Here is a 19,582-nt window from a genome sequence, read left to right on the forward strand (position 1 = left end):
ATATGGTTTACAAGCTTAATACTTGCGTTAATCGACTCAGCAGTATCTTTCAATTGAAAACAAGTGCAAATACATTGAAAAAATTCTGTTTTGTTTTGCAATTATCTCGAAAACTTTGAGGTTTACGAGCTTATTATTGTGCCAATAGACTCCGCAGGGTCGTTTCCATAAAATGTCAAAAATTGCATTTTTAGCGACAGAGGGCTTGATCCAGTGGTTTAAGAACGGATGTTTGGATGTCCCGGGCCTTAGCTTCATCCGGCATTTTATAATCCTCTAGTTAATAGTATCTCTCTAACAAGAACACAACAAGAGGGTCAACAGAGGACCTGTCATGGACGTGCCGAGTCGGTGCAGACAAGGTAAGCAGTCTCCATCTTTAATCATCTGGAATAAGAACACCAGTAATGATGCTAATAAAATGTCTCTGCCATTAAAATTTTTTATTTCAACAATCTTTTAGAGATCTACAAGTTTATTAATACAGCCAAATTTTTCAACATGTTTTTTCACATGATAAAGTTTATATTTTAGACAACTCTATTAAAAAAAAGAAAAAAAAAGAAGTTGCCTATTTTTAAGAATAGAATCAAAACATAGTCATACTGTACATAGTATATATATAAAAATTATCACATGTTTTCATTTCTACTTTAAAATATAGTATTTGGAAGACAATAAGGCACTAATACGAATCATAAAATTCAATTTAAATAGGCTAACTAAACAAGATAAGAAAACGGTATAAAAATTTTTGTGCAAAAGTTTTTTTCATAAATTTTTTAATAAATACAATCGTGTGTTTAATTGGCGTTGCAGACTGTTAAGGAATTAACTTCTTTTTTTTGGCTTCATATGTCATAAAAATAACCACTACTAATTTTAATTATAAAATACCATCTGAATAAATGTTGATGTAGAAAAATATATGGTACTCAGTACAGTACAGTTATATAGGCTTTTAAGTATTAAACACATCTGTATATAAAAAACAGAATAATAGCAGAAAAATAACAGATTTTTGTAAAATAACTGTACATATTATATTAAAAAATATATATTTTTACTAAGAATCAAAGTTAAAATGAACGGTTAACAAATAAATTATATTTAAAACAAAGAGTATTTACAAAACAATTTTTGATAAGAAAAAATATGTTTATAAGTGTTAGAGACTGTTATTCTGTGTTAACAACATACACATATACTTTATACAAATATCAAGTGAATTATATGTTGTATAAAATTACAAAAAGGAACACATTAATGGTTGGTTAGAGTTTTATCAGTCTGTTTTACGATGTTATGTGCTTAAAAAAAATTGTATACACACATTTCCATGGTGTTGCACCTAATATTGTGATACAGACATCTCTCCCATTGTAGTATTTTTTTTTTTTTTTTTTTTTTTAATTGGTAAAGATAAACACTAAATAGCAAATTTTTAGTTTAATGTTTAAAAATAAAAATAAAAATCACACATAAACAATTACAACAAACAGTATATTAACTTTCATTACAAGACAAGTTTAAACAACTTCTAGGCTCGAATTTCAGTAGATGGGATTTTTTCGGAGTTGTCCATCTGTAAATGAAATTAGTAAATTAATAATTTAATAATGAAATTCCTATAACAAAAGCTTAACAATTGACTGGGCAAATTAAACAATAGATCCAATAATTTTAAATAAACAAACTGCTATTCTTAATTTTTATTGAACACTTAAAACAGATGTCGGATTCAAAAAGATTCTTTTGAAAGCCTAAAAAACTTCAATTTGTAGTCTGGCAGAAATTATTTAGTATCTTGAGTAGCAAAAAGAATAACAGAATTGGAAAAGGATAAAGGTATCAATACAATTTGTTTTAGGTTAGGCCTACTAGACAGGTTTACCGATAAACTGAAATGCAAGTACCAACTACTTTTGGTGAAATTGCTCAGGTATCGCGACTTGTTCAAGTAACCCAGAACATATCGAAATTCGATTCTTTCTACCTGCACAGTTGTCTACACCGAGTGTGTTTGTGTATGGGACTCATTGGTCGCATGCACGTGTTTCGGTATTCAGTTTGGTTGAAAGGGAACACTCTAGCATTTTTACATTTTTGTTTGTGCTGTTTGTGATTTTTCATTTTTGTTCACCTTGTCACACTGAAAGTGCAAACAAGTTATCAAATAGTTTATTGAGTTGTTTAATCCAGAACCATGTTCCACACTCTCAATTGTTATAAGTTGTTGTGATTGTACTGACTTCTTTTCAACAACCAATATTTACATCATGTTTTACGAAGTTTCCTTTATTTATTTATTTTTTTTTTTAATTAATAGCAAAGAATAAACTGACCAATGCGTCGTTATCTCATGACCAATGAAGCTAAAACTTCCGCTTTACCTCCAAGTTTACTGTACCGTGTATGAGCTCGTTACTCGTGCACGTATACATCTGCACTTTGCCCACAGGTTCATAGGAATTCTAAGGTCCAAATTTTTGCAAAACAGGATTTAAGCCCAGAAACGCTAGTGTTGCAATTATGAGTCGGCCACCACTCATCCTATTCCTTGGAGGGAAGTTATCAACTGTTTGTCAATTGCCCCCACGACAATTTCATACAACACCAATATGACACCATAAGAATAGCACCTCACTTTATGCCCTGAAGATGACTGGAATAAAGGTCGAAATGTTGGCAAAAAAGGGAAAAGGTGTTTTTCTAAACTACCTCATTCCGCTCCTTACGAGCCTAACAAATTAATTGTTTACATATTAATTATCTATTACTATTATTATTATTAAATATGTTTTGTTCCTTCCTCTTTATTTTTAACAAACAAAACGAATGGCACACTAAATTTTTATTTATTTATTCTTTCATTTATGTGTAGAGATTAGTGACCGTTAATCGATAGTTATTCAGATATCGTGAGATGCGGTCAGGACCGCATCTCACGATATCTGAATATCTTTCATTTATATTCAACAGGTATTTATTTATTTTTATTTTTATTTTTAATTATTGTTTTTCCCACTCTCATCTCCACTGAGTGATGGGCATATTTTGTTGGCAATTTTTGAACAATGATCATTGACTCCTCACTATATCAACCCGCACTTCAGACTATCATTAAAAAAAGAAGTTTGCCAAGCATTACACGTATCATTTTATTTATTTATAATAATAAGATCAGTGGTTCAGTTATTTGTGCATTCATAATGTACAATGGGGAAATCAGTATTTAACCACAAAGGCTGCTGTTAGAAAGTTGGTAGACCAAGTCTGTTAAGTTATTTCAATAGCAGAGAAAATGTGGAATGGTTAGGTCTTTACTTATTTAAAAATAAAGCATAGTCTTTAGCTGGGGCACATGTAGGGGAATGAGGACGCTGACTCACCACTAAATAAACAATACATGACCTCATTCTAGAGGAGACATACATTTAGGTATACGCTTACATTCGACACAAACAATTGGAAGAGAGTGAGCAAATATAAGACGCCATCTGGGCTGTACTGAAAAAGGATATTATATGAAAAAGTTTCTCAGCTATCACCAACCCCTCTAACTAGGCTCAATTTGTATAAAACCCAAGCCCTCGGTGGACGTACCATTTTGGGTTTAGGGTCAATCCAAGTTGCAGCTCTGATGAGCGTATGTTTTATTTATATCCTTAATAGTTTGAAGTTTCAGTATTTTAAATATTTTATCTTTTAGGTCAGTGATTCTCAACTACTGTGCCGTGAAATTCTTAAAGTGCACAGCCAAATTTTAGAAATGTACATAGTAAAAATTATGTTTTTTTTAAAATTACGAGTAAAGTTTGAATTAAAGAAAAGTACTTATATATATGAATATGGTGAAATTATTAAATAATAATGACTGCCAAAAAAGCTTTAAAATATATAATTACAATTTTCTACATCTTATTTGTGTGAATTCGGATTTTCAGTATTAACCAACATAAAAACGAAAAAAAGATTAGACTTAAATGTAGAAGATGATATGAGAGTCATTGTCATTTTTACGACCAAATATAAATGAAATTATCAAAAAATATCAAGCTCAAATTTCTCATTAAAAGTATTTTAATTATTAACTTGTAATTAACCCCTTAATAAACGTACTGTTGTTTTTGTAGTACATATTATTTTATTTTACATTCAAAATTATTATCATAAACTATTTTACACAGAGTATTAAAGGTAAATAAACAATTTTTAAACTTATCTTTTTTTTTGTGTGCCGCCAAATTTTGAAATCGTTAAAAGTGTGCCACGACAAAAAAAAGGTTGAGAATTACTGTTTTAGGTCTTAAAAATTATGTTTTGTTTTTGTAACCAAATTCAGACTTTTTTATTTATTTATTTTTTAAACGAGGGTTCGCAACAGCAGAGGTCATATAAATCCTCAGGGTGCTGGTGTTTTTGGAAAAAAAAAATCCCATTTGCAAGTATGTCGGCCACCGTTGCGGCCACCAACCTTGGCGGCCATAACCTATTGTTATTCATTTTCTCATTATTATTGCTCATGTAAATAAATTAGGAAAATTTTAAATAGATTACTAAAGTAATTCCTGCCAGCTTAACGTCCAACTACCTGTGGGGTGTTGTGAGCTAAGAGGCAAACAACTTTACAATACATTTTTCACACTATAATCCATGGGCTGTTTCAGGATTGTAAGGACCGCTAGCGTGGCTAGACTATTAATTGGCTCAAATACACATGTAATTAATTGAATTACATGGATCATTTAAATAATTGAATTACATGGATCATGTAAATAAATAAACATTCTAGTGTTGGGGTGCACTTTCATCAGGAACACCACACATATGCAAAATTTTAACCTATATCTTTACTGATAACTTTTATCAGTTTATAATTCGTTAATGATTAAAGCATTATTCCAAACAACATGTTATTAAATTCATAAGCATGCATGATCATAATAATTTATTGTATTACTGTGTTTGCGGGTGCTGCACTGAATACTTCGAGCAAGAAGCCTTCCAAAAATAAATAAAAGGAAATTCCAGTTGTGAAATGTTAACATCCTTAATTGTATCTAATACCATTAAGTCTAGTTTGATTGGTTCTGAGCTGAAAAATAAAAAATAAATAAATAAAATGAAATAAGAACATTATAACATATTAGAAATGGTTTGATGTGGAGTAAGTATGGCAATTTACTTTTTGGAAAATATAGATCTACTACAATAAGTAAAATTATCTTTTCCAAAAATTATAAAGTATTGGCTATGAATAAAAGGAAACAAAACAATTGTAAAATAACTTTTTTTTAAATTTATGCATAAAAAAAGTTTTTTCTAGGAGTTATGAATTTTGTCATCATGAACTTCTAGATTGATCATCTCTGATCATCAATGTCACCTTATTCTTGCTGGGTTTGTCTAGCTTTTTAAGAACATACACTGCTGATATGCCATCTCACAGGGAAAAAGTCAGTAGGAATATATGAAAGGTTGGTCAGAGATGATCAAGCTACAAATTTGAATAGGTTTAACTGAATAGACTGATTATTTATTGCTTTTGTCACTATTATAAAAGTTTACTTCCAATAAATCCCTTTTTCTTTTCAGTTATTTATGGCTGTTAAATAAAATGGCTATTACCCAGTTAAAAAATATCCCTTTTGACCATCATCAGCTTCATAAAACTGCTCATCATCGCTGTGTCCATCTTCTTCTGAAGATTCTGGTGTTGAATAACTTGAATCTTAAATACAAAAAATTAAATACATAAATTCCATGAAAAATTAAAATCAAAATCTACATGTTAATGTAAATAACAATTTAATTAACATTAAATAAGTGAATACATATTAAAGTCAGGCACAATACCTGAAAAATATTCTGCATCATCATTGTCATAGCGAAATATACTGTTCCTCTCTTGTGGGCTATTCTTCCTGACTTGTTTAATAGGAACTACAAAAAAAATCAATATAAAAATAAAATAAAAAATATATTAAAAGAATATGGGGATATAATTTGTATTTATTTGCATAATAATTATCTAAATACTACTCTATTCCACCTTTAAACTTTTTGGGAATGATTTTTAGATGCTGAACACACCCACGTGTCTAAAGTGTGACCCCGTGCTTGATTTATTTTTTTTATTATATGTATATCAAATTTGAATGTGTTCACATTGAATCACTTTTGCTCCTTTTATATTACACCAATTCAGTTCAAAATTTGAAGGTACATTTCTTGGATATTATTTTTTGCAATGACAGTAAGTAAATATAAGGAGAAAAACAAAACAAAACTGTATTGAATTGAAAATGTATTATACCCAAAAAGTAGTCATTATTTTAAAACTAATAATGAAATAAGGAGAACGTTGAGCAGAGCAAGGGTGAGATATAAACAAAAATAGGATGGCATCACAATGAGATGTAGATTTCTCATCATGATTCCTAAAATGGTAAATAAGGGCAAAGAGTAAAATGCTGCACTAGTAACTAAAGCATAGCAATAAGATGCACAAGTTATATAACATACAACCTTCTCAAATAATGTGAGGCATTTTATAGTTATACATTTTATTTATCTGTGCCTGATTTAGTGAAATTTTGATGATTTTACAAGACATTCAAAGGGGGAAAAATTCTAAGAAATTTAGACCCGTCTTTTCTTAAAATATTTATTTCTATATTTCCGACATTCATTTCGCAGGCTTCTGCCTCAGCTTTTCAGTCTTTCTTTGTTTTATCTTGGTAAATCAAAATAAAGATAATAATACTGAAGAGGAAAGATGGAAGCCCCTGAAATCAATAATGGAAAAATAATATGATATGGGAAGTTTAGGGGCCAATGAGAAGGTAAATCGTCGGCCCTCTGAGTGTTTTTACTCCTTTTTCTGGTCTTTCATGCATATTTTTCAACCTGCAGTCATTTGAACATCTTGACCTACTATTGATTCTCTGCTTTTATATGAAAACTAAATCAATACCCTTACATGTTAGCCTCTCATTTGTATGTCAGGTTGTCAACTACAGAATAGAGATAAAACATACAATGCATAAACACAGTCAACTTCTATAGTCCACCCATTTAATTCGGAAACGATTAAATTTAGCAAAAAATGGTCTTATACAAACCACAAGTTAATTTTGGCTAGGAATTGCATGGTGGTACATGGTATATTTAGCATAACTTTCTCATCTAGCATTTAAATGAAAACACTAACTTTGTTATTTTAAATGAGACTCCCATATTTTTATTGTGCAATTCAATTCTAGAGCTTATTTTATGTCACCACACTGAAAGGAAAATTTTGATAAACCATTTCTGAGTTATGCACGATGGAAGATGCATAACCCACAGCAGCGAGGTCATATCAATCAATAGGGTGTTATTGTTTTTTGAAAAGGAAAAAAGCCCATTTATAAGTATGTTGGGTTCAAATCTGGTGGCTCTGCATTTGAACTCCAGTCCTTTACCTTACAGTGTCGAGTGCCATGTCAACCCCTTAACCATTGCGGCCACTGACACCCCATCCTCTTGGATTGTATTAAGTTCATAAACACAATTGAAACAAATCAACGAATTATAATAAAAAGTACTAATAGTTTTGTAACTGTGTTTGATCATCTTGCAAAGAGTGCACTGGAGTACTGCTGAGAGCTCGTGGAACAGTTAAATTCTTAATTTTATAATGAGAAGCGCTATAAATTTTTAATTTACTTTAACTTATCTAATTTTTATTATCTTTGTAGGTACATATCTTTTATTTGAATTAATCTCAACCAGCCACCACCTACAATAGATGGTTTAGTAATCCGTATAAGAACTTTTTTTTTTAATTGTGTTATACTACTTTAAAAATGTGTTTTCTTTTTGTCAATAAAGTTATTTTTTCAATAAAATATTTTTTATTTTTGGAACTAACTTGTAAAATGATAAGAATTACTTACATGTGCTGTACTCTAATTTACGTGACCAATTCTTCTTGTTTTTCTTAGAACGGGAAATTCTAGCAATTTTACATTTGCAGGTTGTTTGTTTTTGTGAGCTTTGTCCCTCCTTTTCATTCGTCCCTTCTAAGGCATCAATCAAAAATAGGACAATGCACATATAGGCTTCATATAACCCTTTGCAATCAACGGAAGGTGTGTTAGAATTTTGAATTGGCGGTTTATCACTAGAAAGAAGAGAAAATATTTAAATTTAGCAACAAAAAAAAAACTCATTAAACTGTTTTTACGATCAACATATGTACCATTTACAGACTAAAATTTTTAAACATTTTCTGGCTAATGTAAAGGTTTTTTTATGATGGATGTGGTAGATGTATGTACGATAATGCGCCCATTAACACATTGACTGTGAACTATACTTGGCCATTTTGGTTGTCCACAGCAGAACCCATTTTATCGCATAAAATGTCTCTCTAGTACTTTAAAATAATTTTTTTAAATGTCTATCTAAGTGCTATGTTATATGATGCAACAGTTGCGTCCCTTGCATCACTAGGGATTGGGTTAAAAAAGGTGGCCACAAGGCCTTCTGCTTCTTGACCTAAGTAGTTCTATTATTGGTCCTCTAATCACTGGCTAGCTTCATGTTGTTAATCAGCCTCCATAGCCTCTTGCCAACAGCTCCTTAGTGTAGGATCTCACTTGCAGCTTTTCCTCTCCTAGTTACAAGAATCTACACCTAAATGGACCCTTACAAAACATAAAACCTGTTCTACGGTCCCCTCTGCTTCCTGACAGCATCTGCACAAGATTTCTTCTGCCTGTGCTCCCGTTTGGTCTATGTGTCTTCTTTCATGTCAATGTTGGTTGTAGTGGTTCTTCCTGGTTCTGTTGTAGTTACTCCCCAGTAATCCCTTTGTGAGTCTTGCAGATGGCCCTTCTATGAATCTCTTTGCATGCCTCATGCCTGGGTATTGTTCCACCAGGTTTTGGACTTATTAAGAATCCATTTTTGGATTTGTCCATTTTTGTGGAAAGATGCTAGGCCACAATAGGGTTTGGGACTTAGAGAGTTTATATTGGCCAATATATCCACTCTCTCACTCCCACTATGTGCCGAATGCCCAGGGATTTCATACATATTTAGCCAGCCTTGTGCAAGTGTTGTATGACTGTCGGAATAATGACTACCTCCTGGAATGTGCTTCTAGCCTTTTTATTTCTCTGGCACAGTGTTCAATTTCTATGATTTCAGACTGGAAAACTTTAGTGTATTTACCCCCGCAACGCCGAGTAAATGAAGTAGACAACCCATAGAACGTTTCTTCAACTTGGGTGTGTAGTTAAACAAAAGTCATTTCTACTTTCTACAATAATTTCTCATTCACTCTTAGTAGAAAAAAATTGAAACGACTATAGCCAGTGATGCTTTTCCCCTTTCTGAGATAGCCCTAGGAATTTCAAACGGAATTTTGTAGCAGGTGAAGTGGAGGTAAAGTTTAAAAAGTATAAATGGGAGGATGCAGATGTACTTTCACCACATCCAGGACCTTTGGCATTGCCTCTTCCACAGTCAATGTGTTAAAAGCTGTTGTATCCTCTTTGTTGAACTTTTGAATGATAAATGGAACCAAAACAAAACTATTTTTACACAATTTCATTTGACTTTACCTAAATCTGCTTTTGGGCAGAATAAATATAAAAATGAATTCAGTAATACTTGTCTTAACTGGTGATTAATTCTTACCGAGAGATTTGTTTAAGAAAAATCAATTCTTGATGTGAATTAACACCAATTATTCGATTTACGATATCTGCAATTACATAATGACTTTGAGCAAAATTCACTTTGTTAAACCGAACATCACAACTGCAACTAGCTATAAACGACTGCAACTGGTAAACTGCTTGAACGAAATTCATTTGAGTCTGTTTTTTGACTGCAGAAGCGATATGTCTAGCATACACCTAAAATGTCAAGCAAGTTATAAAAAAAAAAAAATGATACAATGACTAATATTGAAATTTGTTATTTTTACCTGATAAGAGTTAATAATGCAAACATTACAGTCAAAACCAGTATCCCCGGTGTCGTCTACTGGTGAAAAATCTACTAAATGTAAATTTTCCATATCTGCACACAACTGTGACACAGGGCTCAAAGAGTTTTTCTGCATCAATGGTGAAATTTTACAAGAATCATCATTTAAAATATCTAGAAGTGATTTCATCTGACCATTTGAAGGAACTTCGGGGGAAGAGGATTCAGTCTATTTCAAAATACATTGAATATGCATTATCTTTCCGCATTGAATACATTAATGCCATACTATGAATAAATAAACCTGCATACTTGTTTATACTGGACTTTTTTTTGTAAATAATTTTCAAGTAATGATAGCCCTTCAGGAGAAGTCAGATCTACAAATGCATCCAAAAACTCCCAATATTCTGTCCATGGAATTTTTAGTTTTGAAGCCAAATCTCTGAAATTATTAAAATAATTGGAAAAAAATTAAAGATTAAAATATTTTTTAACTTTTAAAGATGTAATAATTCAATGTTTTTCTGCTTTTTATTGACAAACTTGCTTACAATTTAAAGGGGTACAATTGTGTACAACTGAAACTTTTAAAAAATTATTTGTTTTTATGTGAATGAGAAGAAAGGCTTACCTGCCGACTCTTTCCAGCCCTTTTTCCGGATCAGTACGAGATGGTGATAAGAGGTAGGTTGCTTTGTCACGTGGGGGTGTTTTAAATTTTTTTCTAAAACAACTAGCTTCCGCTTCACTCATAGGTCCTGCAAGTGCTCTAATCTGCATGGGAGGTGTTTTAATGCAATCCTGATCACTTTTCGTAAGTGTCTACAGTGTAAATTGAACAAAGTGTTAATTTTCAACTAAATTACATTAAGCATACAGTATAGTTTAGTTTCGGTTAATTATAATGTGTATAATTAGTATGGTCTACAACATGTAAATCTCAATTTAGTAGGTTAAAATAAAAATTTGGACGAATGTGTCTTCTGTAATAGTTTCTACAAATCAATATCATTTTTTTTAAAATTAGGGTTCACAACAGCAGAAGTCATATCACCTCCCAGGGTGCAAGTGTTTTTTGTGAAAAAAAAGTATTAATTCAGGGCTGCTGAGATTGAAACCAGAGACCTTCCCTTTAAGCCGTAGCCACATGGGCATACTCAAGTCTCTGAGTGAGTGAGATACTCATCAATGACAAGACCTGTCATGCGTAATTAGGTCGTGTCAGTCAGACGGGGTTACTTCAGTAGTCACTTGATAAAAGGAGAGCCGACATGTTGGTCTCTAAGTCCAGTCTCTCAGTTGCATCTACCATTGTGCTCAATGAATGAAAAAGTATTAAATTTAAAATTTGTGTTAAAACCATTACAAGTTGAAAGGATATTCAAAGTATGTGACAGTCGTCCTGTACCGGTAATAATAATGGATTATCATCAATACTACTAGAATCACTAGACACTGCATAGGGATTGAATACACAATGACACTCACCACATACATACTTTGCAAGCAGCCGATATAAAACCAATTAATATTCTATTCAAACCACAAGCAATTTGACAATACGAGCTACTCAAGTTGTCCAGTCACCACTCTCGTGGTTGTCAGTTGATGACTGGATCTGCTTATCCCCGTGTGAGTAAGCTCTTACAGTAATGAGTTGCCGTGTCAATGGTGCAACCATTGCAGCCATCGACACCGAAAACCATTTTATACTGTGGTTCTATCTTTTTAATAATTAAAAAAAAGGGGTTGAAATTCTCACAAAATTTGTTTAGCTTATTTCTTTACCATTATGGTGTAGGGTTTTGCTTTTTAATTAAGCTAATATAGAAGGTACATCTTTTATTTTTTCATCAAAACGTTTGCACCAGATTCATGTGGAAGTTTTTATTTCTTTATGTTTTCTATGATTTATGCATTTAAATTAACATATCTGAGAAAGTGGCAGCATAGGATGTGGCTGATGACTTCCTCTAATTCTCTTGTTGACATTCAGACATTCATTATAATATGTTAATCAAATCGATTTGTATGAAAGCATGTCTTTTCAACCATTCAACAATTTACATGTTTTACTTACTACAGTTGGTGGTGATGAAGGAGTGAATGGTTCTCCTACAACAGGCTGTACAGTACCATCAAGACTTCTAAGAACAGGTACAAAGTATGTAGCTTCCAGTGCTATTTTAATAGCTGCTTCATTTTTTAAGGCATCACCGGAAGCTCTAGTACAAATGATCTGAAAAATAAAATAATATATACATATAAATATATATATTCACATAGATTGAGAATGTTAAATAATGATAAAGTGTTGAGTAATTTCTCTAAACACTAGATTGCATTGAGCAAGCTTAGTAGCTACAATCGAGCAAATACACTAGCTGCTAGTAAACTCGCCCAGTGTAATTACATGTTCTCTCTAGCTAACGAGCAGATAGTAAAACAATCTGCGAGAATGTTGAAAGCCACACTACTTTACTCGCTGTTTGATGGCATGTGGGCTTGTTAATTTGCAAACTAGCCATGCATTATTATAGTTGTCAGTGAACTAGCTGCAAGTATCCCAGTGGTCTGGTTTCAGTGACTACAAAATGTCGATAGAACTAGTTCATACGGAAGTCATTATTTTAGCTCATGCTAGCAAAAAGTAGTTAAAAAGAAAAGAAAAGCAGAAATTGAGGCATGGAAAAGTGTAAGTAAAACCATGGAAGGAAAGATGTGAAAAATATGGTACATCAAGCACTTCAACACAATATTGCTAGTAGACGTTAAGAAATTCCATGGTAGTTCTCCTTCATTTTTTTAACGCTAAAAATACCCAGAAAAAATCAGTATATAAAAGAAAAACAACAACGTATTCTTATATTCGCTACTAATCGTGTGGAAAGTTTTGTCATCAACACCATCGCACTAGCTGAATCGCCCATTTCTAAACTCGCTTCCTAGTAGCTAGTAAACTCACTCAATAAATCAAGCCTTAAAGTTTGAAATGTATGAACTCTTCTTTCTTCTGATGTGACGTTTTAATTACTACTTTGATTTCTGCGAGTACTTAAGGTTTTTGTGATTCTAAGCAGTTATTGACCGTATGAAATCAAAATTCCAAAAGAATTTTGTGGTCTGATAACAAATTTGCAAAGCACTTCTTTTTCATTTGGGTTATTTTTTATTTTCTTTAATATGTCTTGCTTGAACATAATTTTCTTTGAAAATTTTAAGAAAAATGAAATTGTTATTGCTTATTTTGTAGATAAAAAGATTCCTGGGTCTATTATAATTTAGCCAATCCGTTTCTTATCATAATTTTTTTCAGTACATTTTTTTCAAGTACAATTGTTAATATAAGTCACTTTATTCACTCAGGTATGGAAAATGCTTAGTCCACCCTAATCTCTTAACCTTAATCTATTTTCCTCGTATTTCCATTTACCCCAAAGCTCTCATTTTTCAGATTGTATTCAATTGTGTGAAACAGAGCAAAGTGGATGTTAACTGTTTTTACTTGCACTGATGTTTTGAAAGAGTTTCAAAGGCAGGAAGAACAAAAAGTTTTTCTTGACAGTCTTTGCTCAGGTAATGACGATGTTTCACCAGATGTGATAAATGCAAGAAATTTGTATGTTGCAAAAATTCAGGGGCAACAAAAAACTGGGAATATATCAGTTGTGTAGGAGATTCATAACATTACAGTTAGGTTATAATGTAAAATAAAATAATGTTAATAAAATTTTATCATACCTACACATGAAAATTTGTATTTATAAATCATTTACCTATGTACGAACTAAATAAATAAACATTATAAAACAAAAAACATTATTTTAGTTTTTCAGTTTAAAAAAATTAGTCTATAAACAAAGTGGTCCATTCTTTTTTTACTAACGGCAAGTGAGTGTGAACAAAATGTGTAAACTCATAAAACAAAATTACGCGATAATCATGCATTTACATCTTAGTAAGGACTAAGATGTCAATGCATAGTTTTCACATAATTTCGTTTTACAAGTTTACACTTGGTCAGAACGGAGCCCAAACAGTCAGAAACATTAATGAAGTGAGGGGCGATGGCAGTGTGAGTGAGAGCACCGTCTAGAGTGGTTTAAAAAATTTCAAGAGGGGGACTTTAGCCTTGAGGACAAAGAAAGTTGTGGAAGGATTTCTTCCCTAGATGAAGACATTCTGCAAGCTTTGGTCGAAGAAAATCCCAGAACAACTGAGAACTCGCAGAGAATCTTTCAATTGGCAAATCGACAGTCGCTGACCACCTTAAAGCAATTAGAAAGGTGAAAAAGCTCAAAAGTTGGGTTCCTTATGCATTAAACAACCCACAAAAAATCATTGCTATTTATTTGCACTACACTTCCTTGCCAAAACAGAAATGATCCTTTTCTGGAAAGAATTGTTCATTGTGATAAAAAGTGGATTTTCTACGAGAACAGCTGATGTTCTGGATAGTGGCTCGACAAAGAAGAAGCAGCACCACATTTTCCAAAGCCCCCAACTCATCAAAAAGGTGATGTTAACTGGAGGGCTTCATTCAGACTGATTTATTACAGCTACTTGACTCCTGGAGATACAATCAAATGCCTAAATGTATTTCTCTCAAACTGAAGCAGTGCACCAGAATTGGCATTATTGAAGCCAACTTTAGCCAATCGGAAAAGGCCGATTCTATGGCACAACAATGCTCGGCCCCATGTCTCACATGTGACAAGACGAAAACTGTTGCATCTTGGTTATGAGGTTCTGCCTTACCCTATACATTCTCTAGACCTCTCGCCTATTGAGTGCCACTTTTTTAGAACCTGGACATTTTACGACATAAAACATTTATTTATTTATTCTAAGTCATTAAAAAATGTGTTTAAAGAATTTGTTAATAACAAAGATTCAAAACTCTATTCAGAGGGTATAGATAAGTTGCCATCTCGTTAGGGGAAGTGTTTTGAGAGTGATGGAGGGTATTTTAATTAATAAAAAAGGTTTAAATATCATTTATTTAATTGTTTGTATTTTATAACTATAAACCTGCATTATTTTCCGGACAACCCAATATTTCTTTTCCTCCAAATTTATTATTTATTTTAATATTTCTTTAATATAGTTTATAACTTGTCTAGAAAATCTTCTAACAGTGTTCTTCGACAGATGGTTTTCAACTATGCTGTTGTATTGTGTACAATATGTACGAATGTAACAACTTTTACTAACTAAATTTTGTAAAAAGAAAAATTCAACATTTTGTCTAATAAAAAATAAGCAATTTTAAGAATAGAACAAACAAAGAGAAAGTGAAAAGAGCAACTTAAGACATATCACAGATGGCTATAGATAAAGAAAATTAAGTACTTTGACAGTAAGAAATATATTAACATACTTACATCCATTGGAGTCTCATGATATTTATTAAAGCGATGTCTGTCGCACTGTTCATGGAGCACTAATGCTTTCACAACTTCAAGAGCACCTAGCTTTGATGCAAAATGTAAAGGTGTTTCATTTAAAGCTTTATCTGGTGTGTTCAAATACAAGTCCAACAATATTTTGCATCGTTCACTAGATCCAGTTTTTGTTGCGTACATTCTTTCGATAAAATTAACATCACCAAGAGTTTTTAAAATATATTTACACACTTCTGCATTGTTTGAACGTGCACATACATGTAATGCATTGTATCTTGTGCCTTCCTGAAGGATCGAAGGCGTGTCCCCACTACTGATTAAATATCGCGGATTATCGGTAATACACTGAACGACATAGGGAAAGTCATGACGTTCAATGGCCATACGGAACTTAACTAGATCTTGAGATTTTGGTGCTTTTAAAGCACATTTTTCGCTGAGAGGCAAGTTCAATAATGTGGATGAATTTATTTTACTAACGTCTGCATCCAACTCGCAACCATACAAAGAGAAGCGAGCTGCTTCATCCTCAGTTTGAAAAGCTTTAAACCTAGCTTTTTTGTTGCTCTTAAGAATACGCATTACCTCATTTTTGTCTTTATACACTTGCTTCTCTGAAAAATAAATATATATATTAATACAGAAATGACAATTTTTATCTTATCTATTGACTGTCTCCAATATCTTACGAGATGCATTATGGGTAACGTTTCCATTTTCAGCCTGAATAAATATTCCATAGTAGGTAGTATTTCCAGGAATTGTAGGAATATTTTCCTCAGAGCTTTCATTTAACATTCTACCAAGTTTGTATTGAAAACTGAAAATTAATTTCAGAATTAGTTATCAATAAGATAAACCTTTTGGTTGATTTTCAAGTGTCAATATGTTGTATTATATAATATATGCATATGGATAGATTATTCATCATTTATATTTACCAAATCATTCTTAATTTGGTACTTAAGCACCTTAAAATGTTAGCATTATTTAATGAATATGTGAAAATAACTTAAAGCTAGTAAGTTGTTTTTCATTTTTTTTCATAACCTAGTTCATAATTTATTGAGTGGAAAAAATAGGAAAGAATGAATTTAAAAATGAGAGTGTGCCTCTTCAAAACCTGCATGCGTTGAGAGTTGTATTGACATAGTTACTGACAGCCCTTGGAGGATCCTCCCTAACTTCAACAAGGGATGGATAAGACTGAGTTCTGACCTCGCACTGCAACACCCGAGGTGATTCTCAAAGCCTGATGGTAATTTATTGTAAATTACAAAAGGTGGAATTGCTTATAATGCTCAACTTTGAAGACTCCTGGGAATTTGCTTCAGCAAGCCTTAAGGAGGGCAGGAATGACACTATGTACTGTGTGTCAACCGGCCAACTCCACCCTCGGTTCTCGTCTAAGACTATTACTGTGTGTCAACCGGCCAACTCCACCCTCGGTTCTCGTCTAAGACTATCTCGCCATGTTGTCGCCAATTTGTCTACTCTACCATGCCTTTATCGAGTTCTTCACAGACGGGTCTAATACCAGCTAGAGTGTGGTGTGCACTGTACATTGCTACAGTGCATTCATTTCTTGGTCACTCCTGCTGCATGTAGCATTTGCACTGTGGAACTTGTGATTTGGCACAAGTTTGCAGTGATTCGAAACAATGGTGGAACTACCTAGTCTGACTGAATCCCTCAGAGTGGTAACTGCTCTCCACAACAGGTTGTCCATCGATCCTCTCATGGTACTCTTGATAGAGAGATACCATTAACTGGAGCACCTTGGCAAAAACAGTAATTGTTGACTAGCTACCCAGACACATAGGTATGAAACACAATGAAAAAGACAAACAAGGTGGCTAAGGCCAGGACAACTTCTGAACCTAACAACCACCCCCCCTTCTTTCGCTAAAAATGCATTAAAAAACATGATTGAAAAAAGTGTTAGTCTCAGTGAGTTGGATCAGCAGAAAAGCTCTCGTGTATCAAGAAAATTGTTGATAAGTGGCCCTCAGAGTACCTGAATCATAGCACAGTCATCCTCATCTGATTAAGAATAGGCCATGTAAGGTTGACACATGGACATTTACTTTTGAGCCAATATATCCAGACCATATGTCCAGCATGTTGAGAAATGCTGGTTGAAGTGTTCCACCTAATTGAAAGGTGCGTGTAGAGAGGGTGTATGAATCCCACCTGATATGAGAATTCTGCTTGAACACAGCAGCGAGTATATGGGTCCCCTGTTCCAATTCTTGGAAGAAACAAGGTTCTTTTATTGTATATAGAACTGATAGTTTTGTGTCCCTCAATGTGTATTGAGAGTGAACGCATTTACTGAAATGAAAGTGTAATGGGTAGAATACTGAGTACCTTACTGACCATCGATTAGATTAGTTATAAAATTAACGAGTATAAAATAAGTGAATAAATAAACGATCCACCCTGAGTGAATGGTATTCGTAAAAGAATGTATTTGAGTGAGAGGGTTTGTATTGGGACTGATTGTATTGGGGGCTGAAAATGACCTAGCTGTTGACAGGCCCTGGAACCCAACATCGGCCAAACAGGTAAGTCCGACATCTGAACCTGGACTGCTAACACACGAGGCGGTTCTCAAAGTCTATCAGTTATTATAAATTACAAAAACTAGAATCGCCGGAAGACTGCGAGAATTGATAGGTTGTCTTATTTATTTATTTTTCAAAAAAAATTGAGGTTATGGGTGGGAAGAGTCAATTTGTTTATTCTTTCCTTGTTCAATTATGTCATCTCATTTCACCAAACATTTCGATAAATTTAAATTGATTACGTTTCTTCTTTTCTTGTTAAAACCTAAGACAATCAGTTAAAAAAACAAAAACAAAAAAAACATGAAAAATCAAATAATAAAACATGATATAGGAAAATACTTTTACCCTATTGTACACCGGAAGACTAGTCACAAGAGATCACTTTTAAAATGTAACGGGTTTGAAGATGTATTAAACATAAATGTATAAAAATGGAAAAAAACGAACCATGACACAAAGAATTCTGGATTTTGGACCTCTTATCCCGAATCGTTAAATATAGAAGAGACGTGATAAAAATTTCGAAAAAAGTCTATTATTTGACGCAAACCGAAACAAAAAAGAATTAAATAACAAAACAATTTCCAGTATTAAAACATGTAGGGACCCGTTGTACTGTAAGTGTGTAAAAAAAAGCCGAAATCGGTTATACATCGATAACAGTGATAACCTGGGAACTTTTCCCTCCACGATCGCAAAATCGATTTTTCGTCTTTGGACAAAACGCCGACTTATGATTTCTTAATAAATGACAATTTTATTGAAATTTGTCGATTTACGTTTAGAAAAAGACTTGTTTTTTACTTTTTTTTTCTCGAGTTTAGTGATAGTAATACTTACGATGGTATTATTTACGCAAAGACGAGAAGCGTTTGTCCACTCGCCGCAAGTTTCCTGGCTTATTTTGGACAAAAAAAACCAGCTGTTTTTCAAACAATTTCGACTCTAATAAACAACGCACAAACTTAATCGTTTAGTTTTTGTTTTTACTAAAATGATATAAAACAAATCACTACGAAATGTGAATAAAATAAAGTTTAAACTTGAAAAACTGTCTTTTCATATCTTTCATGAATATGTATGCGCATATGAAATTTACATAGATATTTCAATGACAAAAATTGTAATTATATTGCTAATCAAAAAAAAAAAAAAATTACGTACGATTTTTCCAGACATGTAGTTGAAATATTACGATTGCACATCGAGGAAAATGTCATTGAGTCAATCAATTTAAAGATTATAGATTACCATTATTGCATTTTAAATGCTTTAGATGATCCCTCTATCAGTCAACATAAAATAATTATATTCTCTGATTTCATGCAATTCAGAACCCGTACTCAAAAAATCCATTAGTTCATAATAAAAAAAAACTGAACGGCTTCTGTTTCCTTCATTTGGATTCTATGTCGGGATTAAGGGAAATGAGCTTGCTGACAATGCAGCAAAAGCTGCAAAGAACAATCCCATCATCTCAGTTTTAATGAATCCTGAAGATATAAAGTCTGCTTTCAAACTTAAATTAATTGAAAATCAGTGGAAACAAACCATTTCCAAAAAATTAAGAAACATAAAAGAGGCTGTTAAACCTTGGGAAACATCCTTCCAAACTAC

At 32.8% G+C, this 19,582-nt stretch overlaps 1 protein-coding gene across 3 annotated transcripts; it reads right to left on the reverse strand.

Annotated features, from left to right (window-relative positions):
• Positions 1-1,071: 1,071 nt before the first annotated feature.
• Positions 1,072-18,827, reverse strand: LOC106665380 (ankyrin repeat and LEM domain-containing protein 2). Of its 3 annotated transcripts, none has more exons than XM_014391769.2 (13): positions 18,806-18,827; positions 16,085-16,215; positions 15,375-16,009; positions 12,071-12,229; positions 10,622-10,812; positions 10,300-10,432; positions 9,986-10,216; positions 9,694-9,914; positions 7,944-8,170; positions 5,860-5,946; positions 5,632-5,734; positions 4,964-5,098; positions 1,072-1,585 (listed from the first exon to the last, which is right to left on the reverse strand). In XM_014391769.2, exons 2-13 carry the CDS (start codon positions 16,191-16,193, stop codon positions 1,507-1,509), a joined length of 2,310 nt encoding a protein of 769 aa, XP_014247255.1. In that variant the 5' UTR covers positions 16,194-16,215; positions 18,806-18,827; the 3' UTR covers positions 1,072-1,506. The 3 variants fall into 3 exon arrangements, with proteins under 3 accessions (XP_014247255.1, XP_014247254.1, XP_014247253.1); XM_014391768.2 differs by lacking the exon at positions 18,806-18,827 and adding an exon at positions 18,413-18,626; XM_014391767.2 differs by lacking the exon at positions 18,806-18,827 and adding an exon at positions 18,311-18,625.
• Positions 18,828-19,582: the final 755 nt, after the last annotated feature.

Source organism: Cimex lectularius, unplaced genomic scaffold (assembly GCF_000648675.2).
Source record: "Cimex lectularius strain Harlan isolate CLEC.00 unplaced genomic scaffold, Clec_2.1 scaffold158, whole genome shotgun sequence".
Taxonomy (NCBI): domain Eukaryota; kingdom Metazoa; phylum Arthropoda; class Insecta; order Hemiptera; family Cimicidae; genus Cimex; species Cimex lectularius.